We start from the raw sequence: 27,513 nt of genomic DNA, 5'->3' as shown, positions 1-27,513 counted from the left end.
GAAAAATTCAAAAGGTTCACCGCCTAGAAAAAAACGATTGAACAACTTCAGAAAGGGCTGTAGGATTACACAGAGTTGATTTGGGGTCACATTTGAATTTCTAGAATTTTTGGGTGTGACAAGCTTCGGTTGGTTTAAAACTCATTCATTATTTTTTTGCAAAATTTTTAAGTAACGTTAACGTGAGTAAATTTTAACTATTATGTTTGTATGGAAAAATTGAATATTATGTTCTTAAAAATCAACATAATTCCTGTTGCTTTTGTGAAACCGAGCCTGCTAATTGTTCTGTGCCAGTTTATAAATTTTCTGAAGGAAAGCCTTCTTTTCCTTTTCAAAGCCTTCTTTTCCTCAAAAGTTCAACAGCTTTGTAAATTTTCAAAAATAACGGTGATATTGGTTCAGGTTTTTGTCTTGTGTAGAAAATAAACTAGCATCATGCTGATCAAAGTGAGCCTTGAAGGGGTTCGGACGTGTTTTTTTCTGTTCCGCGTTGTGCTATGCTTTTAAGGATTTGCCACTTTTCAGTATAGTGGTTTGAAAAGTGAATGAAAAGGGGTTTGAAAATTTGGAAAATTTGCAAGAAAAGAAAAACAAACATCTTTATCGTGCCCAGAAGAGCTAATGTGTGTGGTGAAATTGAAAAACGTTCGTGTAATGTATAGTGTACAAACTGGTGAGAGCATTCTGATTTTTCGCTAATCCATAAACATTATCACTCTCTTATGCAAACACGGCTTTGGCTGCTGTAATTTTTTTTCTAAATATGTTTAACACATTGATTATACACATATCGTTTAAGCAACGTCATCACGAATAGATATCGTAAATTCTTTTTCTATAAGTTGAAATCATGCTAACAGGCTTCGATTGCTTCGATTGTTAAAAATTATATACATAACTATGCTTTTGGGCATTTTTCCTTCACCCCGGCAACATCAACAATAAAATTTATAAAACATCAAGTATCAAGCATTTAGATTTTGAGTAAATTAAACGGATAGTCTGATATGAAAGCTGCGGAAAAGTGAATTAAAATTTTGAACAACAGATGAGAGCTAATAATTTATGGTATAAAATAAGTATCCTTTTTAAATGAAGGAGTAGGCATTGAATCGATATAAAGCCCTTGGAGCCAAAGGGGTCACGGTGTGTTTCTAGAAAATGTTTAAAAGAAAAAAAAACAGTAACTCTATTTTTTTCAGAAATTGAAAATTTAGGCTTTTCTGAGTCATTTCCAGGCAAAATTAAAATATTTGGTCGGTGAGTCCCCATACGATTTGTTTTTTTTTGAAGATTTATAGTCTATATTTATAAATTTTCAATCTGAAGAATTATTCCAGTGCAATGGAATTGCAATCTTTATCCTTAAAACTTATTTTTTTATTCAAGTTTTTGTCATTCTGAAACATAAAAATATTTCAACGCCTATTAATATAAGTTATTTCGACTAAAAAGCTTATTTTATATGAACATTTTATTTTAAATTTATTATTTGGAATATCCTTGTTATAATGGGTGATATCCAAATGAAACCTAAATTTACATTCATATGTGTATATCTTGTAAAACTATTTCTGATTCAATGAAATTTTAAGATAAATGAATAAGAATAGTCCAACATCCTTTGATAGGTTTCCAAAGAAATATATAAAAAAAAAAATTTTTCAACCTTGTTTTTTGCATAAATTCCAAAATACTTGTATGCATAGAAATACACATTTTAGAAAAAATATATGTTTGATATCACTCGTTTTAGTATTTTTCAATTTCTTTTACCTGAGATTAAAATTTAAACAAATCTCAGCAGACCAGTTTTCAATAGAATTTAAAATACAAAATTTAGTAAGTAGTAAGTTAGTAAGTTAGTAAGTAATTGCACTGAAATCCTCATATTGAAGGTGAATAAATTTTCTATCAATCATCTGAACTTCATTTTTGCGTAAGACTTTATACACTGTTGATAATTTTGAATAAATGGATTAAAGATGAAAAAAAAAAATTCAGGAGAAGTTTCAATTTCATCGACAGTTTTAGACCAGATTTTTGCACTTTATTTTTTTTTAGTTTTTATGGATTTATATGGTTAATTCAAAATTATGATTTCAAGAGGTTTTAACCACAACTGGTATAAAATTGAAGAAATTATAATTTTTTTCCTGTTACATTAATGCTTCATTACTGTTTTTTTTTAAATAATACAGTACCGTTCATAATTGTATAGAAATTGGAAGCACGCGCACTGTCACTTCGACTTTGAACTTCCATAACTTTTTACTCTGATGATATTTTTCGAATAAATTTTTTGCGTTAGATAGATCAACTATCACACTATTATAGCACAAAATTTGAGCTTTCTGAAGTTTGTGTGGCCTGAGAAACAGTAATTCTACGAAAATCGGACTTTTTGGACATTTCTCATTCATACTGCAATATCTCAGAAACTACGCTACATTTTTTATTGAAATTTTGCAGAGTGATTGTTGAAATATAAAGTTAGCATGCCTGAAGTTTTCGAAAAGTTCTATCGATGAGATCAAAAGTTACAAGAGGTGCAATATTTCAGGCATGAACCTAGAAATGCGATTTCTATAGAATTTTGGACGAATGTTTCCATAGGAAAATTATATCCTCTGTTTAGCAACCAGTAAATCAATTCCAACCACAAAATCAATACAATATCGCGAGATTCTGATTTCAAAACGCAAATGGATCATTTATTCCATTTTTTCTTTTCTTCATTGCTTTTGCTAGACCTTTTTTGACTGGTTTGTGGATGGAAACGATATTGTTTTCCCGAATCGTCCAAAATTCTATAGAAATCGCATTTCTAGGCAGGTTCATGCCTGAAATACTGTACCTCTTGTAACTTTTGATCTCATCGATAGAACTTTTCGAAAACTTCAGGCATGCTAACTTTATATTTCAACAATCACTCTGCAAAATTTCAATAAAAAATGTAGCGTAGTTTCTGAGATATTGCAGTATGAATGAGAAAAGTCCAAAAAGTCCGATTTTCGTAGAATTACTGTTTCTCAGACCACACAAACTTCAGAAAGCTCAAATTTTGTGCTATAAAAGTGTGATAGTTGATCTATTCAACGCAAAAAATTTGATCAAAATATATCATCAGAGTAAAAAGTTATGGAAGTTCAAAGTCGAAGTGACAGTGCGCGTGCTTCCAATTTCTATACAATTATGAACGGTACTGTAGATAAGGACTGCAGTGTTCAGTAGAAAAACTAAAATAAGTTTGGGAAGAACAAAACATGATGATTCTAACGCGTTTCAGGCTAGTTCGCTGTCGATCATTTTCAATTTACTTTTGCTAACAATATTGTTGATTTTTGTAAATTTAAGATCGACAAATAGATAGAAATGCATTTTGCAATGCAATGCAAATTTCAGGATCAAAAGATATTTTTATGCAATTTTCTTCGTTTTAATTGCTCTGTAACTAGTTTGAAATAATTTTTTAAATTTTTCAAATTTTTCGATATGATTGTTGGGTTTAATTTAAAAATATTCAAAGTTAGAACTAAGGGAATAAGCACCTCTGAATATAAAAAACACTAGAAACATATATATATTTGATAAAGATTTCAAATAGAAAATTTTGAAAAAAAAAATTTGTATGGGGGGGGGGGTATTGGGGGGACCAAATATTTTAATTTCTGGTGGAAATGAACCGGGAAAAGCTCTACTTTCTGCCCATGCAAAAATTAGCGTTACTGTATTTTTTTTTCTTTAAGTCCTACGATACACACCGTGGGTTTAAGTACATAAAAGCTTATTTCGACAAAACACGCTTTTTAATTGATGGGTTTAACCGTTTTCCATATATTTTTGGAGTATTTGTATTTTTCTATCAAATGTAAAAGTATTTAAAAAAAATCTAAAAGTCCAAAAAAAATCATCAAATATAGTTTGAAATGTGAAGAATCCTTTGGCATCATTAACTCAAAATCGATCATTTGAAACATATCTGTTCATCAAATAGCTTAATTTTATTAGGCCGGAACAAATTTCAAATCCTTCTTTTGTCACTCGGGGTTGAAACATCGCGAGGTGGGGTAGGAAGGAATGGGGGGGGGGGGGGTGTACAGTAAAAAATAATGCGAAAAACGCATAAATTGGAATAAATTGCATGGACGCTTGTATGCAATAAAATTGCATACTATATCATTGCACAAAACCTAGGAATCAAGTAAATTTTCATCGAATAATTTAATCAAATAATTAATACAAAAGGTGAAATAATTCCCATTCTCTTAAATTTAATGTTTGGTCTTGTTTTCTTTCAGATATCGGATTTTTTTTCCAAATTTATATAAATTTCTTCGAACTTCATTTATTTCCCCCTTCGAGTTTTTTGAAAATTTCGAAGGAGGGGGTGACAAAAGAAGAAATTGATATTTGTTCCAGCCTTATTGGGGCCTTGTGGGGGAATTGGACAGGGCATCAAACGATAGGAAAAGGGATATAGGGTGAGTGCTCCTACTTTTGTCCTAGAGCCTACTTTAGTCCTAAAATGCCGAAAATTGTAAATAATTCATTTTGCTTGCAAAGGATAAAATGCTGCTATGTGCATAATGAACTCTTATTCTTCCTGAATCCTTCCATGCCGCTTTTTGGCATAAGAAGTCTTTCTCATAAAATTTTCAACGTTTTTAAAAATGTGCCTCCTACTCAGTGGTAAATAAGACAGCTCAATTAGTGGGGTGCGTTTTGAGAAATGAGAGTATATAAGGAAAAATCAGGTTTTTTCAGTGTCCAAGCCAATATTCAAAGGGTTATTACTTTCACTATGGAGAATATGAACCAGATTACCTATTTTTCCTAAAATAAATGAAAATCAATGGAAAACCCGGAAAATTTGTAAAGGGTCCAAATATAGGAGACTTTGACTTTGATGTTCCATTTTTAGACCTAACATCACAAAAACTTTGTGTGAATACCAAACAAATCAACAAAAGTTCGAATTTTTAATTGGGGCATAATTCAGAACCAATATTGAACATTTTTTGTTAGCTTTACGCAAATAAACTATAAGTTAGTAGACATATAAAAATTTGAGCTATTTTTCTGCTGATAGAGCTGACGGGGAGTAAAAGTGTTTAAAATATTCAAGACAGAAATGGAAGTTTTTTAAGTCGTTAAAAAGCTGTAATATTTTTTATGGTAATATTTAATTAAAGATTACTCTTTTAATAAATTTGTTTATTTATTTTCGAAAAATCATATATTTTATAAGAATTTTAGATATAGGTTCAATTGAAGGTACCAGTACAGTACCAAAATAGGAACAGTAGGTTCAAAGATGGAAATTTTGATCATCAATAACTATGCAAATCTTTCAATAAAGGCGAAACCTATGTTGAAAATTCTCATTGAAACTTGTAGATATGATAATGAACTATAAATTAATTTCTTTAAAGATAGAAAGCTTCCGTTTGTTTATGAGAAAAGCGTGATTATTTAAAAACCACCGCTTAAAGGGTCCAAAGTAGGGCAACTAACCCTACAATGGATTGTGGGTTCAAGCCTGTAGAATTTTTATTTATTTCGAACAGTTGGAAGGGAGTAAGATTAGTCATAGCTGTCCCAACCCAGTGCAGTGCAGTGGAAACGGACTCCTTGGTAGTTCTGCAATTATTGTTGATAAGTTAAGCATGAAAAATATTTGAAAGTGCAATCGAGACTTCACGTATCAACACAGGTCAAAAGACCTATCAGCCATTGGTTGGGGGTTTAGTTGGTTTGTAAATGCTCAATAGTTTCGAGAGAACGCACTCTAAAGTTGCCAAGGTGATCGATTTTCCATATATTATTCGAATTCGAATATCTTCAATTTAATCGAAGAAGTATTTAAGAAATTATAAACAATCTGCATCAGATGTAGTTATAAATATTTGAAGAATCGATTGGTATACTTAACTCAAAATGGATTATTTAGCACTAACATCAACATCCCTTTGATCCTGACTCAGGATTCCTGAGGACCTCATTTGAAATTTAAATTTTAACCCTGATTTATGATTCAAAATTTTAATGATTAACCTGATTTTATATCTGAATCCTTCATCTGCATTTTTAGTCCGCCTTTTGAAAGAATGGTTATAGTCTAAATCCCTATTGATTAGTGTCTTATTGATAAAATTGAATCTGTATTCAGAGGAGGAGTAAGCCATGAATTTTAGGCGACGTTCGCGTTTTTGTTTTCGTCCACCAAAAACTTTAATTTAATAAAAGTTGAACTAGGCATTTTAGAACTAAACAGTGGAAAATGATTGAGTAAGTGACCGGCGGAAGTTCCTGGAGTTGTTTGTGCTTTGTTTCGGAATGCTGAAACAGGGTTGGGGAAGTGTAGAAGGAATATGAACGGTCCGGACTTGTGGAAATGGTTCCTTAGTCGAGAACAACGAAAACTTATTTGGTGAGATCCAACTCTTTTTAAAATTTTCAAAAAGTTTATTTTGTATTTTTTCCTTATAACACAATGTAATGAGATTAGAGTAGCGATTTTAAAATTATTTTAAAGGTATATTAGTAATCCATATAAAGCGTGTGGTAGGGAACTCCACGTTTTATTCCTACACAGCAAACAAGTTTTTGATATTACATAAAAAAAGAACACATAACCTGAGTCGCAAATGGTATCTAATATTACATTATTTTGATTTACATACAAGCTAATTGAATGAGTAAATCTTATTAGACAAATTCAAGCTCAAAAATTATGCGACAACTTTTGATGAAATCATAAGCCGTTTTCATTTTACATTATCATTTTGAATTTTTACTATTGTTTGATAACTGATCAATTTTTTTTTAGATGTGGATTGGTATTTAAACTTTATAATTAAAATAAAAGTTTGTTTTACGTGGAATTAGGTTAAGAAAAGGTTAAAACTCCAAACCATTTTTCGAAACATCTAATCATAGGCTTGATACCCACTAATTTTTTTTTTGTAAATTCATTATATTTCACTGTATTATAAATTTTCTAAATTTTCTGTTCAAGATTGTCCTAAGCGTAGTAAAAGTCTTCCCCTTCTGACTATCAAAATACGGAGCACTTTTTCAAGCAAACCAAATAAAATTTTAAGAAGGAATGCACTTACAACAACCAAATTCGAGCTCCTCGATCACCTTGAAAAGAAAAATGAAGAACGGAAGGCCTTTCATTTTCCAGGTTGGTTACATGTTTGGCTTTGTTAATTAAAGAAGAAGAATAAATTGAAACTTTATTCAGAATTTGAATATGACATACCAGCCTAAACCTAAGTTTCTATTAATGTTTATTCCGCTTTAAATTTCAAATTGCCGATTATTTTCGGGATTTCTCGCCGCCATTTTCCCGTTTTTCCCCTATTTTTTTGATTGTTAGTCGATTTCGTCACAGGATAGGAATATCATCTTTTGTTTTTTTGAATCTTATTTAATTTTTTTCAAATTTCTTTTCTTAAAGCTTTTATGTTTGCGAATATCACTATTCAAATCAAGTTTTTCGTACTACTATTCGAACGAGTTTCACATATGATTGCCATCGCTTTTTCTACTAATTTCACGAAGTTTCATTATCATAGCATCAGATATCTAATGCTTACTGCTAATGTTATTTCAAAAACAAATCTGATACCAGAGAGGTGTAACAAATTGATCAATTTAAGTTAATAATTCGGTTACGGGCCTAAATATACAATAGGTACCTAAAAACCTAGCCCTCAAAATAGTAGATCCTAAAAAATACTTAATTTGAGCAAAATAACAACATATATGGTGAGATACCTCTTATGTAAAAAGTAAAATTTAAATCCTTTTAACTGCATTGCCAAAATGTTATTAAAGTAATAATCGGTTATTTGTCTCATGTTACCTCTGTTCAAGATTGCCGATTTTTTTTTGTGTTTTTGCGAAAAAACTTCGACTTTCTGTGATTTGACCCAAGATTCTGTGATGGTTTTCTGTTATGGAAATTGTATTGCATCGATTAAAATTTAGTCTTTTTTGAATTTCACTTGAAAAAAATCAATTGAAATTAACAATCTTATAATGATTTTCCAAAATAAAAATCCAAAATTATTGCTGACAAAAATTTTGTTTTAAGTATATACAGATATGAAAAAAACTGTGAATATTTCCAAAATTCTGTTTTTTGTGACACAGATTCTGTGATGAAAATTTGCTCAAAATTTTGTGAAATTAAAGATTTTTCTGTGATTTCGGCAACCTTGTCGCAATCACAGAAAACGATAAAGATAATGAATAACAATTGAACAATTTGCATGGACGACCCCCTTTTCCGGCCATTGATCAACAATTTTATAGTGAAAATTTATTGGCAACCCTACAAAACTCCTCACATTGATACGCATCATTTTTCGGAAAAAACTGCAGAACAGTGAACGATTTTCAAATTTAAATTTAACCCTTACAGTACCGCAAAGAACTGGACAAAATCAGTTCGTCACCTCCTCAGCATCGAAACCCTATTCGAATTGCAAAATAGGAATAAAATCCGATCCTATTTGACTGTGTTGTGTTGCTGCTGCTGACCAAGTAGAGCGCCGGCCGATGATCGTAAACATTAAAATGTGCATAAAACTGATATGTTCTCTCGCCGTCGAAGGGGGAAGTCCTACCCAGCATGGAGGACCTAAATACATAAGAAGAGACCCGCACACGCGGCTTAAATCGCATATTTTTCATTGACGTACGTACGTATGTATGCCTACAATAAGAACGTTGGGTATATGGAATATTGAAAGGAATAGCAAAAAAAAATGTGAGCGAGCGTGTCACATTGCCGCCTCGCTTTCAAAAACCGGGATAGATCGAGGGGTTGCATTTCACTGTTATGTTGCATCGTCGCACATGGGTACAATATGCCCTCGTCGTCGTCTCGGAGGATTGAACCAGCAGAACCCTAGCTAGCTAGAATGCAGGGTTTGTATTTTTTTCCTGGTGTGTGCTCTCTACGTCTAAAAGAAATTAGGAGGTTTCCCACTTGGTCCTGAGTTGAAGTTTTTCCCTGCCCGTGGAGGGCTCGCTTTGGAGAAATAGTTCTCTCGGTTTCGTCGCTGCTGCTCCTGGTCCTCAGTAGTTTCGAAATTGAAAATAGGGTTCGTTTCGGATTCATTAGTCGCGGAGCAGTCGGTCGTGCCGCTTGCTTGTTTGTGCTCTATAGGCACTAGGTGAGTGTGGTTCTTCATCAAAGTAGGCGGCATTCGAGTCGCGAGTCGAGCTTTATCAGCAGCAGCAGCAGCACCGAGAGTCGTTCGAGTTCGGGTTTAAGTTTGTTTACTCAGCTTATCTTGATGTCGTCACACATGGCGATAGGCCAAGTCTGGACTTTTTTCTACAGTAAACAGAGAAGAACTTACCACCTCCTGTAGTCGAATGCAAACAAAAACGGTTGGATGATTAATATTTAGAGCTCCAAATTTGTGTTCGTGGAATTTCTCACGTTTCGACATCAATAAGTAGTGCGCATCTAATAAACGAACCCCATTTTTGTGTTGTTGTTTGATTTCAGGTTCATCACTCGGTGTCAGCTCGGGTTGACCCCAGCAGAAGTGCCCAGGAAGTCACCAATCGTAGTCATTCGTAGCCGGCAACAAACAACGACAAAGCTAGAAGCACAGCGTTCGTGGCCTGATGAAAAGAACTCATTAGAATTTCAATTTAAACTCTTTTGAACTCGACGACCACCAGCAAGCAACGGCGAGTGAAAAGAACAAGAAAACGAATGAATATTACAATATACAAAATCGGAGCAAGAAGACGACAACGGCGAGTGTGTGTTTATGCATAATAGTACTCTTTTTCTCTGGATTTGCTTGATCGCTCGATACGCTCAAACGTGAACAAAAAGTATAACACATATCTGGAGATATGGACGGGTCAAACATCTAGAGGCCAAATGTAGAGCAGACTAAGGACTCGACCAGTCCGTCAGTCGGTGGTTCGCAGCTGGATGAAAATGTAGTGTAATGTAGTGACAAAGTGATTTAACGCTATCTGGTGGTGGTTTACTAACACGAAACTTTTTCCACTAACAAAAAAAAATCGGATTAAAGCATGCCATAGCTGCAGAAAATCTTCGTTCGATACAGTCAACCAAAGAATTTGGGGTGCCATAAGTGATAATCTAGTTAAACCTAAGTAGGCTCTCGCGTAGTAGTTGAAAAAAACGTGCATTTATAACAACTTTTTGCAAACAAAACAAAAAAGGCGGTTTGCTCACAATACCAAAACTAACAACCAAACTCCTCTCAAAATGAAACGTACTCGCCAAAGTAAATCCTCAACTGCTGCTGCTGCTCCAGTAGCAACCGTCAGAAAACCCCCGGCCAAACGAAAACCCAAAGCACCACCTTCTTCGGTAAAGAAGGAAAGCAACAACAATAACGTACCTCTCATGCCGGAGGAGGAGATTCCGCGCGACGAACCCGCAAAAATTTTCCAACTCAACGAACTCGACTCAACCAGCAACGACGAGACTCCGGCAGCCATCTTCGATCTCTCGGCCCTCCCGGAACAACCCATCCTGGCCGAAGTCGAGGACCTCGAAAACGGCTACATCATCCTGGCTGTCGATAATGATCCGAACCTTACCCTTGCTTCCGGCGGATCCATTTCCGATTCATCTTCTCCAAGCTCAACCAAACAATCGTCCTCATCGAAAAAGAAGGAACGCAAAAAGTACATCTGTCAGGTGTGCGACAAACACTTTATGGGCGCCAATGATTTGCGCAAGCATTTGCGAATTCACAACGACGAGCGGCCGTACGCATGTCCCCAGTGTCCGAATCGGTTTCGGCAGGCGGGCTGCCTCAAGAATCACATCGCCTCCCAGCATGGGACCGATACGCTGTATACCTGTGATTTGTGCGGGAAAACTTTCCCCATCAAGGAGCGGTTGCGGTTGCATATGCGGGTTCACACCGGGGAGAAGCCGTACCAGTGTAGCATGTGTCCGAAGACGTTTGCCCGAGGGGGACAGGTGAGTGGAGTTTCAATAAGTTTTTTAAGGATTAGCTCGTGCAAATAAATACAACAACAATCAAATCGCATAAATTTCCAAATTTTAAAGTCCCAAAACCCTCAGAATTTAGGGTTTCAAATACAAAACACCCAATTAGCAGGAAGCACTCCAACATTCCATATTATAAAAAATCTAAAGAGTTCAAGAAGAATATAAAAATAACCAATCACCTAGGTTATTTTTATGTATGTATGTATGTATGTATAAGAACCCACCAGTGGCTGATAGGTCTTTCGACCCGAGGCGGTACGGGAAGTCTCGATCGCACATTCAAATATTGTTCATGCTTAACTCATCAACAATAATTGCAGCACAACCAAGGGGTCCGTTACCACTGGCTTGGGACAGGTTTGAATCATCTCCCTCACTTCAAACTGTTCGAAACAAATAAAAAATCCTGGAAAGGTACCTCGGTACCTTACACATAATTCCATATTTGCCGAGATACTCCGGCTGGCTTGAACCCACAATCCATTATACATCAGTTTTCCGATCGTTTGATGCCCTGTCCAATCCCCCCACGAATCCCCAATAATAGAGTTAAGCTATTATGAAAATATGAGTAGGGGAGAGTGGGGATACTTGATCCCCTTTTCTTATTTTCACCATATCTTTCTGGAAAAATTTAGCAACTCGCCGTCTTTGACATTTTCTGACAGCTTGTAACTTCAAGTTTCTATGCTCCAAAAATTAGATCGATACTTGAACCCGTTGATGAACTAGAAGCATTTTCGTGGGAGTAAAAAAATTGCTATTTTTCTGAAGTTAGGGGAGACTTGATCCCCTATTGAAGGAGACTTGATCTTTTATTCAGGAAGCCCTAATCCTTGTATAAAAATCAAACAAAACCCCAAGATAGAATGTTAATTGACTATTTTGGTCATGTTCGTTCTCATTTCACAATTTATAGCAGACATACGAAGAAAATTCTATAACTTTGACTCAACGCTAATAATATTGCATACTTAAAGGCGCTATTTTTTATAATTAAGAGAAAATTAATTATTTTTGCTCTTTTCTTCAGACAATTGTTTGATAAATATTAGTTTTTGGATTAATATTAGTAATTTCGTAATCAGCACTCATAACGATCAATTCAGAAGAAGAATATGCTGTTTGGAAGGGGGATCAATTGTACCCAACTCTAGAGGAACAATTGTACCCATAATCAACATTTTAGAAAACTTTTTCTGAAAAAAGTTGAAAGTTTTCCATTGCTTTGAAAGTATGGCATTATGAAGTTCATTTTACGCTCGAACGGTTGATACATTGGAACAAATATTTTTTTCATAATTTTACCATGTAAGGAACATTTTAAAGTGATGAAAAAAGATCTTCAAGTTACATTTTGTGAAATTTTTCAAACAAAGTTCAATTACTCAAACAATTATTTTGTTAAAAAATTTTAAACTACAAGCATTGTTATTTTGCTCATTTTGGCACATTTTTCTAGAACATTTGATCTTTGTGAGACATTCCAGTTTCGAGATATAACTAAGGAATCAAGTATCCCTAGGGATCAAGTATCCTCATTCTCCCCTATAGTTTATTACAAATTTACACATTTTTAACATCTTACCTCATCTCCCTAATCATCCTCAACAATAGAATTAATATATTTTAAATTTGTTATCAATGAAAAAGATCGATGAAATTTACGAGAAAAGAAAAAAAATAATAATGGAACGAATTCACCAAGTTGTAGATATTTCGCTGAACTTATTATAACATTTGTGTTTATCTAAGCAATCTTTGAAAAAAGGAACCTAAGTGTTACATCTACTCATTGACTTCCAAGAATAACTCAAACGAACATTTTATTTGATAACAATCTAGAGAATGTACATCGAAAAATGCGTATAAACATTTGAATTGTTCACTCATCAATTTATTCTCCAATCAAAAGCAAGATTTCATTTCGATTTTTTCAACTAGGAAATCTTTTATTATCCATCCGAAAAATACCGGGCGGACCTTCAAAAAAAGCTCAATAAAACAAAGTATGAGCAATGTCAAAATTCATTTCATCAAATTAAAATGCTCGCAGATAACGCAACACATTTTGTAAAGTTAAAATATTTAGAAAATTGGATTGATCTCACCGGAGGGAGCTTTGCTAATGTTCATTTCAGGCTTCCACAATTTCCCATCGCTCATTCTAATTTCAATAACACTTCTTTACTTTATTCTAACACAGACACTCAACATTGTTTAAATAATTGTCCAAATAAATATAAAAATTAAAATTTCTTCACAAAACAAAACTTGTAGGAAAGTTTTCACCGGAGCACAATTTTTCCTAAACTTCAATCACCTTAGTTATTTTTATAACTAAAATGTAATCATATTTTTATTGAATTTAAAAAGTCTGAAAAGAACAAAATAATTTAAAATATCCATCCATGTAATGTAGATATAACATGAGTAAAAATTATCGAATGCTTCTAATTAATAGTCAACAAATATAAAAATAAAACCTAAAAAATCTTTTAACAAAATTTAGGAAAAATTAGAATCTATTAAACATTGTTAAATTATAAAAACCTGATTTAAGCGCAACAAAAAACATGATTATAAAAATTTCAAATCCTTGAGCTCCAAAATACATAACGTCAATTCTGGAATTGACCTAAACGTTAAGGAATATTTAAAGAAGGTATTGCTAAGACAGCCTGCTCTAGTATTGAAACAGACTACGACGTCACAATCACGAAAAATTAGTTAATTTACTAGGAAACTTGACTTTTTCGATGATAATTCGTAGAATCCGCTGAAAATTTTCCTCTTTGAAGGCATGTTTTTCGAGGAGGATTCTTGTGCTTCAAGATCGGTACTAAGAAAGTTGGAATTTCTAGAATTTTTTTTTCTATAAAATAGCCTATCGAAGCTGAGAAATGGTGCATTTTCCCAACTTAAATTTGCAAAACTTAAGAATGAATTCAAAACCTGCAATGGAAATGTTCAAGTCAGTTAAGTTTAAGCTTCTTACTACAATAAAGTAATCAAAAAAATTTTTTTTTTTACAAAAACGCTTTTTTTTACTGGCATTTAGGTAAACTGAGTTAACAATAATTTATTGATGTTAATTGTTCTACATAAGAATTGTATATGGTAAACCGGTTGGATAAAAATCACGATAATCAGTTGAACACTCAATTACTACCAGCTAGATCTGTTAAAAGCAGATTTTATTTCATTTTGGCACGTATTAGTTTTAAGATGACACTACATTCAATAATAAAATAATCATAGCATAATCAAATAGAGGCCTTGCAACACAATTAGAATGCATTTGGAATTCATTTTCGTTCTAAAACGTGTTTTCCTTTGAAATTTCTGCCTTTCTCGTATAAATTATGAAAATAAACGAATTTCAGTTTAAGCTTTCACAGATTTTGTATTCCAACTCTCTTTTCCGAAGCCTTCTAGATTTATTAACGCATGTATTCCGGGCGCTTTTTTGACAAATTTTTTTAGCTTAACGCGTGTGTTTTCAAATTTTCCATTTCTACAACCGGACTAAATTTAGTCAAAATTTGAACAAAACTTAGACCTTATTCGAAAAATGTCAAAAGAAAGGTTGTACAAAATTAGCTCATATCTAAATTTTTCATCAAAACACATAAACAGCGTTCAAATCGTGTTTGGATGTTTCACAAAATGATTTTGTCAGTTTAAAAATAACCGCTTTTGAATCCGTAAATTAAAACTAACTGCTTTTAGCTAAACTTATTGACTAAATTAGGAAAAATTAGGATTTAAAAAAAATTTGAATAAATGTTTTACAATTTTACCTCGGCACACAATTCACTGGCACACTTGTTCTACTTCTGATTTTTCGTTTGCAAAAGACCCATGACTACTTTGATCACTTTCCGTGATTCAAAGTTGTGAATGATGGCAAGTGGCAAGATGGCTATTAGTGAAAGGTGCGTCACTCCGAATGATTGTGACAATGATAATATTGCTGAAACCTCAAATTATAAAATTCTAAAAATTTAAAACTCAGATATGTTTAAAAGAAATACAATATCTCAAAAAGTTAAAACTTTATGAGTTATGAGAATACATGAAAATTCTAAATGTTCAAAAATATAAAATTCTTAAAAATGAAAAAAAAAATTTGATGTTTTAAGGTTTTTAATTTCAAAATTAAAAAAATAATAATAATAATCAAAATATTCTATACAACACATGCTCTAAAAAATCTAATACAGTGGTAGAAATTCCTATAAGCATACATACACACATTTTTGAGGTTTATTCTATTCAGGAATTTAATATCACAAAAATAATAGTTTAAATATTGATCATTTGATAGAACTTACAAAATTACCTTTTATTTTACCATAACACAACTCAATGCTTTCCTCACTAAATGAGTAAATTGAAAAAAAAAAAAAAACATTTTTGGGGTGGAAAACACCAAAACTGTTGAAAATAATGACTGATTAGAGTACCTGTTATCAAAATAGTGTGAAATATTCGGTTCGGAATGGTTTCAATTGGATTATCTAAAGTTTTCAAGACTTTTGATTCTACTCGAAAAAATTTCAAATTTTTAAGATCCTTCGTATTTTTCACATGTTTGCAGCTCATGGACAGTTCCAAACTTCATTTAAGACACATCTGGCTAAGATATTGCTAAGAAAGAAAATCCCTTTCAATTTTTTTTTCTTGGGGACATGAAATATGGCATTATTTAGCAGAAAGATAAAGTTAGCTTTCAAAATATCCTCCTTAAATAGGATCAGTACACTGTCTACCAATGAAGTGTAATTATTTTGAATTATGATTTTTTGTATTTTACCTTTCCGCAATAATCCGATCCATATCATGAGACTGTCCCCTCTGATGATTCAGTTCTGACTCGGGATGTTGTCGAAGTTCATGGTGAATTTGAGAAGAAATACGGATTATGTGATGTTTCCTAAAATCAGGAGTTTATTGTCGATGATCAGAATCAGATCGAACTGTCGCATGGTATGGATTGGATTTCTCAGAAAATGCAAAATTCAATAAGTCATAATTTCGCAAAAAATGAATCAAAATAACTACACGGAACTGCTAGACAGTGTACTGATCTTATTTACGGGGGTTGTTATGGATGTTAACTTTATCTATTTATCCGCAATATAATGACATGATTCATGTCCAAAAAAAAATTGGAAGGGAAAGAGAAGAATCATCTTCCGGAGTTTCAAGGTCATAATCTAGTTCTGAATCCTTTTTAAAATCTTAGCAGGAATATCTTAGCCAGATGTGTCTAAAGTAATTATCAGAAGTTTGGATCTGTCCATGAACTGCAAACATGTTAAAGATAAGAAAGAGATTATTCATAATCTTTTCTCTGTCAAGATATGAACGATGATTTTGAAATTTGAGCGTTAAACCGGTAAAGAGTCGACAGTATTCAAAATTGCACGTCCTACTTCGGGTTTGAGCAAATTGAATTTAAATTCGTTGTACAATTTCTAGTTTATGTTCGAAAATTGAGTCAGGCAATGTTATTCGAACCTGAAATTTGATTGTAAATTGAACATGGTTGACTCAATAATCAAAATTTTAGTGGACCTTTTTGAAGTTTGAAAATGGCTTAGGTTAGAACTTTTGAAGAGTATTTTTTAAAGGTTTATTAAGTGACACTTTACTATCCTCGTGGCAATTGTGTAGACGGAACAAAAACTTAAAGGCTTAATTTTTAAATTTGCAAATTAGAACCTTTATTTTCAAAATGTTTTGCTCTGTTTTGAAATGTTGATTTTATATTGCAATTTTCTTTTCGCGCTAGAGTTTTCACACAAAAATTTCGTCAACCTAAAATTTCGGTCTACGATTTCGCTTATTTCTCTCACCGTCATATTTGTACGCCTCTTGAATACGTTCCTAGGCAATCATGGTAACCAGTGGCAAAATAAACAGTTATCAGGTTTCATAACAAACTGCTAAGGAGAAATCAGAAAGTTTACGAAGAAAAATTGCATAAATTATTCATTTTTAAGCTTAAATCGCTGAGTACGTATCATTAAATTTAATTATGGAACCACTATTTAGTAACATACTTGCGTTCCAGGAAAGCTGTTAGTGAAAAAACGGAGAAACTTTATCCTAGCGTGATTTTTGGGTACCCCGCAATGTTACCTGACTGCCGGAGTTAGAGTCGTCTTGATGGGCCTTCAGGCATATGGTTCCAGATGATCTCTTCGAGTAACCACATCTATACAGAGCAACATTGATTACCACAAGAGCTCGCGGATTGTGTTGGCCGGAGTCGGAAGTGGAAGTTATGAATAGGTTGAATAAAAAAAGGACATTTCAAACACCAGTTTTAGAATATTTATTTAACGGTTTTAAAAAAATTTACTTTTACTGTTTAGTTTTATAAATACGGCGCGTGTTAGAATTGAAATTTTATGAGTTTACTTACGTTTTTTCGTAAAACTGACTCTAACATATTCAAATATTGCGTTTGGAATACCGTGCTTTTATTCTTATTTGGTCTTTGGTCTTTGGTATTTGGTCAGCATAACATCGGGTAACGCCAAGGAATGCAGTTTGATATCGTGGCCGGAATTTCATGGAGCAAATTTTGTGACATTGCAAATTTGTCATCAAACATATGCCAACAAATGGTTCAAGAAAATACAAAACAAGGTGGGAAAAGGATTTTATTCAAATTGACAGGTGAAAAATGTGCAAGCGAATCTAGTTATTCGAGAAAATTACAAAATATTTGAAACGCCTAATGCCTCAAATAGTCGATATTTCTGATTAAAATTATGTGTTATTTGTTAGTCTCATTTATCGGCCTTAACGGTGAAAAGTGATGTCCTTTTTAGTAGGGATATCTAAAAATTATGAAATTTACTACTACTATGAAGTGGTAGATACAGATAGAGTTGCATCTACCACCACACATTAGTAGGCCAAGACTTCATAGTAGTAGGCCCGTGAGGAACAAAAATTTGATATGTGATGATAATGCTTCCATACAAATTCTACCCGCTCATTTTCACCATCTTTCATTTCATCCACCTTCTATCCATATATAAATTTCATAATCTTTAGATGTCCCTACTAAAAAGGACATCACTTTCCACCGCTAAGGCCAATAAATCATAGTAACAAATTTAAATTACGGTGATTAATCTCTTCATAAAAAATTATGTGTTATTTTAATTACCAAGCTATGAGAATGATTCCGTATCAAATTTTTTAATAAAACGAATGGCCTAAGATCACTGTCATCGGATTTTAAATAAGGAAGATTATTTTAAAAATTGTTAAAATATTCCATAGTCTGCTCCAAAATTCTGGCTCGAAAGTTCGAGTTATAGCTGTTTAACGCATCGAAGATTGAAATGCTCTGTAATTGACGTTAAACTGAGCAGTATTGCATTTCCACCATTTTTATGGGCAATTTTTTTGGAGAAATTGTTATTCCATAATTAACATCTTACACTTCAAATCACAGACATCGTGCTGTTTCTCGAGCCACCAAAACATTGCACCCCCACACTCGAAAAGCAAATCGGAGGCAACGCAAACATGTTTCTGATTTAGAATATTCCCTCTTCGGCCGGGTTTATCCCTTACACAGAAGCTCAAGAAGCTTTCGCTGCCAGAAGCCAGGAGGCGTGCTCGTACAAGCATGTGATTTTTTGATGAAGTTCGCTACCTTCTTCTGTTTCTTCTGCAAAGGCTGGCACAGTTTTGTAACGAGGGGGTTGTAATCAAAAACACGATAAATTGATTACTTACACAAATATTGCTTTTTGTTCTTGGACTTTTTTTTTCTCGCTGCATTCGTTTTTCTCCTCGCTGCCCGGCTTTTCCGAGTTTTTCATATTTCGCGTGTTTTTTTCTTCTGGTATGTTTCTGCTGTGTGCCTTCGATATGGTCGTGCCACTTGCTTCTCCGGTATATGAATAGCAAACAGAGCTTTTTCCTTTCATGTCGGCAGGCTCCGGCTCGACAAGAACCGGATAATTGGAAAGCCGATGTCGTTACGGTTCCGCGATTGACATTTCTCTGAAGTTGAACGACGATTGATCATTGTTGGTTGACTTTAACGGTTTAAGAAAACTTTCATTTTTGTTTCTCCTTTTTTTCCACAGCTAACTCAACATCTTGCCACGCACAATGGAATCCGGAAGCACAAATGTGCCCACTGCTCGTCGGCGTTTTCCTGTGCCGCCAATCTGAAGATGCACCTCAAGAGTCACCTGGACATCCGGGATTACACGTGTCATATCTGCGGAAAAGGATTCTACCGGCCGGATGCGCTGAAGAAGCATCTGCTCTGCTATCATGGCAATCTGAAGGCTTTCCATTGTAACATATGCAATAAAATGTTCAAGGGTCATCTGCCGCAGCATATGAGAACTCATAAGATGATTCGACCTCATGGATGTGCGGTTTGTGGAGCTGTTTTCTCGCAGCGATCACAGCTCGTGGTGCATCAGCGAATTCATACTGGAGAGAGACCTTATCGGTGTCAGGTGAGTGCTTATCAGCAGAGCTTAAGAAGAACTACTTGGTCTGATGGTGGTTACTAACAAACTGATTTATTAACAAGAAAAACTTATTTACTAAATATTCATGGCTTGCTAATCTTTGATTCCAACACGCCTCCTCAAGCCCCAGATGATCCCATTGATTTACGACTAGCTTCAAACTTCTGCTTCTGTAAAGGTTTCGTCAGTCCGTCGGCTATTTCCAATGTAGTCCAGCTTCACGATACCACGTTCCAGGATGTACCGTATGTAGTGATGCCGTATGTAAATGTGTTTGGTACGTGGGTTGTAGCCGCCGTTCTTCGCTACCGCTATACAGCTTTGTTTGTCGCAAAGTATTTCGATACTATCTTGGTTGCCAAACAAGGAAGATAGCCCATGCCACCAGCACGTCTCCTGAACTGCTGCCGATGGGTACATATAAAGGGTGATACGGTCAAAATTTGGTCAAGGGAATACGCGTGTTTATCGGTGAAATAGTTTATTTAAAAAATCAAATTAAATTTCTTTTTCAAGTTTAATTAGTATAAAATTAAGGAAAAATATTCAGTTAGGCTTCCGCTTTTCCAAATCCGAATTGCCGGGCCTTACGCTTAACCCCTGCCATCAGATTTTGTACAGCCACCTTGTCCAACTTCTTCGCCGCAGAAAGCCAGTTTGCCTTGAACTGCTGCTCGTCCTTAGCAGTTTTTTTTGGTCTTCTTTAGGTTCCGCTTGACAATAGCCTAGAATTTCTCAATTGGGCGGAGCTCTGGCGTGTTGGGAGGGTTCTTGTCCTTGGGAACTACCTGCACGTTGTTGGTGACGTACCACTCCATGGCCGTAATGGAAATATGCCAAATCCGGCCAAAACAGTACGGAACAACCGTGTTTCTTCAGGGAAGGCAGCAGACGTTTATTCAAACACTCTTTCACGTAAATTTCTTGGTTGACAGTCCCGGAAGCAATGAAAATGCTGCTTTTCAAGCCACAGGTACAGATGGCTTGCCAAACCAGATATTTCTTCGCAAACTTTGACAGTTTCATGTGCTTGAAAATATCTGCTACCTTTCCCCTTCCTTTTGACTGGTAAAGCGTGCTCCCGACCGCTGCGCCTCAACGTCTGTGACCAAGACGGATTTAAAGTTTGTCGCGGAGGGAGTCAGAGTATCATTCGAAGCATCGCTTTCGCCACCAGACCAGCCCGTCAGGATATACTCACGAGATTTGGGTTCCTACTTTCGCCGTTTTTGCTGCGGTACTTGAACCATCGCTTTGGTTCCAAAAATCCGCAAGTTTGGCTTACTGACGCTCCAAGTTAACCCGTGTCCACGAGTCGGTGAGCGGGTTTTCAGGTACACCGCGGTTGATACCGCCTCCGGCCAGAAACCTTTTGACAGCTTGCCATCGAATAGTAAGCACTTTGCTTTTTCGACAATTGTCCTATTCGCACGTTCCGCGAGACCATTTTGTTCGGGCGTATAATCACACGTGGTTTCGTGTCGTATTCCGGCTTGACGCAAAAAAAAAATCCTGGAATCCTTTCTTGATGTGTTACTTACCGTTATCCGACCGGATTGTCTTCAACTTGGCACCAGTTTGACGCTCCGCCAAAGTGAGGAAATTCTTGAACACCTTCAGCTCCTCGAACTCGGTTTTGGTTTTCAAAAAATAAACGAAAATGCGCCTCGTTTTTGTTACAATAACCAAGTTAGCCTTGATCACTAACGAAGAATGTTATGTTAAGAAAATGAAACTTTAGTTGTTACCAGACTACCAAACACTTTAGACGTCTTTTTATCGCTGCGTTCATCAGGTTATGCGCTCAGCCTCTGACCTGTGAGTTCTGGTATAATGATGGAAAGCGAAGATTCCAAAAAATGGCTTTTCGATGGGACCAACATCGAGAAGGGTCTCATGGACTGCGTGGAACGTTGCGCAAGTGAGGAACCGTAAGCGTGCTGAAAGGTTGCAGCGAGATCGTCAATGCAAATCGGTGATTGTTCATCGGATTGCCGAAAGCCAGCTTGAGTACGTGAAGGACAAGCGTTCTGCAAAAGATATGTGAGACACCCTGAAGAACTCGTTCCAACGGGAAGGTTTTGACAGCTAAATTTTTCTCCGCAGGAAACTGCTGACGATGAAGCTACATGAAGATGTCGAGATCCAAAGCCACCTACTGGAATTCGACAAGGTTTTGCGAGATTTGAAGGCAAGTGGAGCAAAAATCGACGAACAAGATGCTATTTGTTATTTGCTGCTGACTCTCCCTCCATCCTACGACGCATTGGTGACCGCCCTGGATACTGTGGAACCCGCAAGACTTAACCTAGGATTCGTTAGAACACGCTTGCTAGACGAGGAGACTAGGCGTGTCAACAAGAACATGGGCGAAGCATCTGGAGGAACTGTGTCGGCATTTGTAAGCAAAAAGTTCACCTTCAAATGCTACAACTGTGGTCAGTCGGGACACAAGCGGGCTGACTGTAAGGAGAAACCTGCTGACTGGAAAGAGCGTTCAGTTTTCAAGAAAGACGCTGGTCGGAAGCAGAGAGGCAAAGCTCACGTTGGTGTTGAAACGGATATTACTTTTCTGGCAGCGAGTGGCGAAGAAGCACTACTGGTCAAGAAAGCGCAAGCAGAATCGAAAATCGACTGGTATGTAGACTCAGGAGCGACGAACCATATGTTAAACTCCGAGGCCTATTTTGAAGAATTGCACAAGTTATCGGAACCGACTCGAATTATCGTTGCCAAAAGCGGTCAGTGCATGGAAGCGGATTATGCTGGTACTGTGCGAGCGGAAACCGTTGTCAACAAAAGACAGGTACAGAGCTGTTCTGGAAGAGGTTTTGTACGTTCCGAAACTCAGTTGCAATTTATTTTCTGTGCGACGAGTTGAACAAGAAGGATTCAAGGTGACGTTTTTCAATGGCAAGGTCGAAATCGAGAAGAACGGGAATTTGTTTGCTACCGGAAGGCGAGGTCGACCGTTGTACAACCTGGACATCTACATGCCGCAACCGAATTCGAATGCAATGTTGGCTAAAGCAGAAAATATTGGCTTGTGGCATCGACGAATTGGGCACCTTGGTGTTGCGAATCTACTGAAGCTGTGGGCCAACGAGATGGTCATTTCGAAGGAGACGATATCCAAAGCGAAACTGGACACCGTTTATGAAGCTTGCGTTTCCGGAAAAATTCTCACGATTACCGTTTGCCAAGGTTGAAGAACCGAAATCTAAAAGACCGTTGGAATTGGTTCATACGGACGTATGTGGACCATTCAATCCAATTACATGGAACCGAAAACGATATTTTGTGTCGTTTGTGGATGATGTCACACACTTCAGGGTGGTTTACCTGTTGGAAGCGAAGGACGATGTTTTCGAAAAATCCTGGTGTACCAAGCGAAAGTGACTGCCTATTTTGGATCGAAAATTGCCAGGGTGAGGTGCGACAATGGCGGTGAGTACGCTAGCAACAAGTTCCAGAAGATGTGTTGTCAAGAAGGCATCTCAATCGAATTTACCGTTCCCTACACCCCACAACAAAACGGTGTAGCAGAACGGATGAATAGGACGCTGCTGGATAAATCGAGGTCACTGATTTTCGACACTGGATTGCCGAAAATAATGTGGGGTGAAGCTGTGCTGACCGCTGCCTACCTTGGAAACCGAAGTCCGACGTCAGCACTACGAGAAATGAAAACGCAATGCGAAATGTGGTACCAGAGGATGCCGGATGTGGACAACTTCTTTGGTTGTATTGCATATACTCACGTTCCCAAGCAACATCGAGATAAGCTTGATCCGAGTGCCGAGAAGAATGTGATGGTTACGCCACTAACGGTTATCGCATTTGGAACACGACGAAAAAGAAGCTCTTTGTTTCAAGAGATGTCATGTTTGATGAGAAGCCGAGGTCTAGAGTATGGATGAATCCGGAAGAGGAAACCACAGAACCCGTGACGGAGGTACCGTTGCCAACTGAATTAGAAGAACCTGCTGATGAGAAAGTTGATCCTGAAAATAATTTTGTTGTTACGTTGGTCGAAGAAGATGAATTGGATGCTCAGCCAAATGAAGCAGTGACAGCAGAAAGGCCGAAACGTAAAACGTGTGCTACGAAGAAGCTCCAGGATTACAAGACGTCGTGCCATGCTGAAGCGTTGGTTGAATACGCACTGAATGCTGAAAGTTTTGTGGAAGATTTAACGAAAACTATCGAGGGTCTGAAACAACGTGATGACTGGAAATTTTGAAAAACTGCAATCGAGAGCGAATTAGAATCTTTGCGGCGGAATGAAACTTGGGAATTGGTGCCGAGGCCGCAGAACAGAAATGTTATCGACAGCAAATGGGTTTTCTGCGTGAAGCGAGATGCAAACGGTGATGTGGAACGTTACAAGGCCCGACTAGTTGCGAGAGGTTATTCGCAGCGTAAGGATCTGGATTACAACGAGACGTTGTAGGATATGATTCTGGTGACCGGAACTTGGTATGTCGTCTCAAGAAATCTCTTTATGGATTGAAGCAAGCGCCTAGAAGCTGGAATGAAGCCTTCAACTCCTACGTTCTCGAACTTGGATTCGAGAGGTCGAAACTGGACAGCTGCCTATACAAGTTTGAAGCTGGAAAAATGTCATTCATCTGCTCCTTTATGTGGATCTATTGGTATCCAACGATGTAGCTGAGCTGGAAAAATTGAAAAAGAAATTGTCAAAGAGATTTGAAATGAAAGACATGGGTGAAACAAAGCAATTTCTTGGGCTGAAGATAGACCGTGAACCTGGAAAAATGAAAGTCAGTCAACCGAAGTACATCAGCAATCTATTGAGGCGATTCGGAATGCTGGAATGTAATCCCGTGTCAACTCCGATGGAAGCAAACTTGAAATTAGGATGCAATGGAAATGCTGAAACAACCAAGAAACCCTACAAGGAACTCATTGGCTGTCTGACCTATCTAACCGTTTCGACGAGACATCAGTGCAGCTGTGAACTATTTCAGTCGTTTTCAAGCATCTCCAACCGAAATTCACTGGACTCATCTGAGACTCATCTGGACTCATCTGAGACCAGTTGCATGATGCGTACACATCGATGTGGCAGTAAAAAGTTCCTTCCGTCTTCAGGATGTATTTTTCTGCTGCTGCCGAAAAGGTCTCCAAACGCCCTTTGCTTGCGCTTCGATTTTTAAATGATCCCATCAGGCTTGGCTCAGAAGGCAACGTCGTCGGCTCGCTTTCGATGAGACCGAATCCATCTTCACTACTGACTGATTGATCACTGGCGCGAAGATCGAGGAGACATAAAAGCCTTTAAATGTCAGTACCCTCCAAAAAGGTGAAAATTAAACAGGCAGCTTGTCAGAGAAAAAATTGTTAGGAATCTCGATGTCATAGAGATGGCAAACAATGATAGTCGTCACCATGCAGATAGTCATTGACTGTTAAGGTATTCTTTCTTGTTGTTTTAAGAAGTGATGATGATTTTCCGAAAACAGTAGGCATCATAAGCATTATCCTTTCTCCTGCTGTCTGCAGTCCCTTGCAATGTGTCCAAATTTAGAACATTTCCGGCATTTCGGGCCACTGGACGGGAAAAGGGTTTCCTTTTTCGACTGCTGTTCTTGTTGCCAAGGCTTGTTATTTTTCACAAACCGTTGTTTGGTCGCGAAAGCTTGTTGATTTTGGTTGCTAGGTATTGGTTGCTCTTGGAGAAGCTTGGTTTTTATCAAATCTCCTGTAATAACCACGCCTGAATTTTCAAGGGCCAATATTCATCCGGGAGTCGATGTCGAGATCACCTGGTTCACGTACTCTTCCATACTGCCACAGGATTCCAAGTCGAATTTGATGAGTTTGTATAACAAACCGACTTGTCTTGTCAGCCTCTTGTTTTCGAAAGGCTTCTCCAGTTTCTCCCACGCCGACCGTGCGGTTTCCTGATCTTCAATGTGCACGTACAAGATTGGATCCACCAACAATATCAGCTTCAGCTTGGCACGAGGATCGACTTTTTCATCCACCTCCTCGAATGTGTCATCCGGGTTCAGTGTGGGTTTAATAGCACCCTACAATCCTGCGAGTTGTAAAAACGTCTTCGCCGCAAATTTCCACGATGACCATGTTTGACGCCCTTTTGAAATAATTTTTCTAAATTTCAAAGCTCAAATTTTGAAAAATTACAAAATAAAATTATTAAACTACGAAAAAAATCTATGGAATGGTTTGTTATGAACATGAAAATGATCAAAATTCTACCTACAGACTAGTCCTCAACTTGTAATCTCAGATTGATATTCTGTTGCTTTAGTCATTTTCCGATCGAAAAATCAATGCTCAAATTTTACTGTGAAATTCAATATTTTTTTTTTTTTTTTTTTTTTTTCCAGGAATTTACCACTTAGGGCATTCTTCCCTAATGAAATTCAATATTTACCTCTATTGTTTTTTTTTTTACGCTGAAATTTCCAGGTCTGCTGGCAGGCCTTCGCCCACTCCAGCGTGCTGAAGCTGCACATCCGGAAGCACACCGGCGAGAAGCCGTTCGAGTGTCCGATCTGCGCAATCGGCTTTTCGCAGTTGCCGCACCTCAAAAAACACATGCTCTCTATCCACAACCAGGACAAATCGTACCTCTGCAAGGCGTGCAACATCTTCTTCAAAACGAAGCTGGACCACCAGAATCACATGGCCAGCTGCTCACCGGACGACAACCAGCCGGCCACGGTGGAAGAGCTGATCGATCGGAATGTAGGTTTTTTTGGTGGAAAATTTCTTATTGATTTTAATTAATAATGTTTTACATATTTTAGGTTAAGGCGGCCAACAGTGGAGTGGAACCTCCGATGCCATTGTCCCATATGAGATTCCTTGTTGCCATTTTGCTGAAGAAAATTTCCACCGATCAGCGGTTGAAGGATTTGGGTTTCGACAAACGGTTGATCGATAATGTGCTCGTCGATTCGTTGAAATGCGCAGGACGCTCAGTGTGTGACGACAAAACGATCGAGCCGGCCGCCCGGCTGAAACAGAATGTCCAGGAGCTGCTGGAATGGACTGTCCCGGCACAGTACATGGAGGAGTTTAAGAAAGCTAATCGAAGCACTGAGGAACTGCTGGAGGATTTGACTAACTAGAAAATCGTCGTCTGTGGAAACGGACCGTCACGAATAGCACACTTCTAATAGCATTTAGGATTAGAAAAATTGATTTAAGTTTATCACAGTCAAACTTGTTGATAATTCGTTGCCATGGAACACCTTTTCGACGTTTCCGGTCACTTGAATTCATGTTATTTTTTTTTTGAAGGATTTATTATTTTTAAGTTTAGTTTAATTTAAGTTTACTTTTTTCAACCAAATCGATGCAGGGATCCGACGAAAAAAAGTTGCATTTCCTTTGTTCATAATTTGCCATAATATTAAGCCAAATTTGTCGAGAGATAGTTTCTTAAATCTTTTTCATTTCAATAATTTCATTGCTCCTTCTGGAAGTTTATTCCCGAAACTTCCTCTCTAATAAACAGAATAAAACAAGTGCAAATCTAGTCATGCGATTGCCATTTTTCGTTAACCCATCAAACCTATATCATTTTTGACCCGAATGACAATTGTTAAAGGGTCTTTAATAAATATTAATAATAATAATCAAACCTATAATACCCCTAGATGTAGACTAACCTCCCTTAGAACAAAGAATACTTTATACATATTCTTGATTCTTTTTGTACAAACAAGAAAAAACGAAAGCTCGAACCAAAAATTAACCATTTTTGCTAATCATAGTCGTGAAACAGAACCAAAATACTGCAATTTGGTAACTAAATGTACAACAACGCGAACTGTAGAATGAAGAAGCAAAATTGGGCGCACCAATTCCTAAATCACAACCAAAAAGAAAATGCCAGTGTGAGTGTAGCGTTTAAGTGTAGAAGTTTTCTAGTTTAGAAACTCGGATGTT

The 27,513-nt window shown here is 36.6% G+C and overlaps 1 protein-coding gene across 5 annotated transcripts in view; it reads left to right on the top strand.

Annotated features, from left to right (window-relative positions):
• Nucleotides 1–27,135, top strand: part of LOC129747906 (zinc finger protein 454-like) — a 35,633-nt gene extending 8,498 nt beyond the window's left edge. For 2 of the 5 annotated variants that reach the window (XM_055742307.1, XM_055742306.1), the window contains exons 2-5: nt 9,539–11,008; nt 19,168–19,551; nt 26,026–26,304; nt 26,367–27,135. In XM_055742307.1, the coding sequence (XP_055598282.1) occupies nt 10,283–11,008; nt 19,168–19,551; nt 26,026–26,304; nt 26,367–26,690 (1,713 nt within the window). In that variant the 5' untranslated portion in view covers nt 9,539–10,282 and the 3' untranslated portion in view covers nt 26,691–27,135. The other 3 variants (XM_055742308.1, XM_055742309.1, XM_055742310.1) reach the window with 3 other exon arrangements.
• Nucleotides 27,136–27,513: the final 378 nt, after the last annotated feature.

The sequence above is a fragment of the Uranotaenia lowii genome, chromosome 2, assembly GCF_029784155.1.
Source record: "Uranotaenia lowii strain MFRU-FL chromosome 2, ASM2978415v1, whole genome shotgun sequence".
NCBI classification, from domain to species: Eukaryota; Metazoa; Arthropoda; class Insecta; order Diptera; family Culicidae; genus Uranotaenia; species Uranotaenia lowii.
This window is presented reverse-complemented; position numbering and strand designations above follow the sequence as displayed.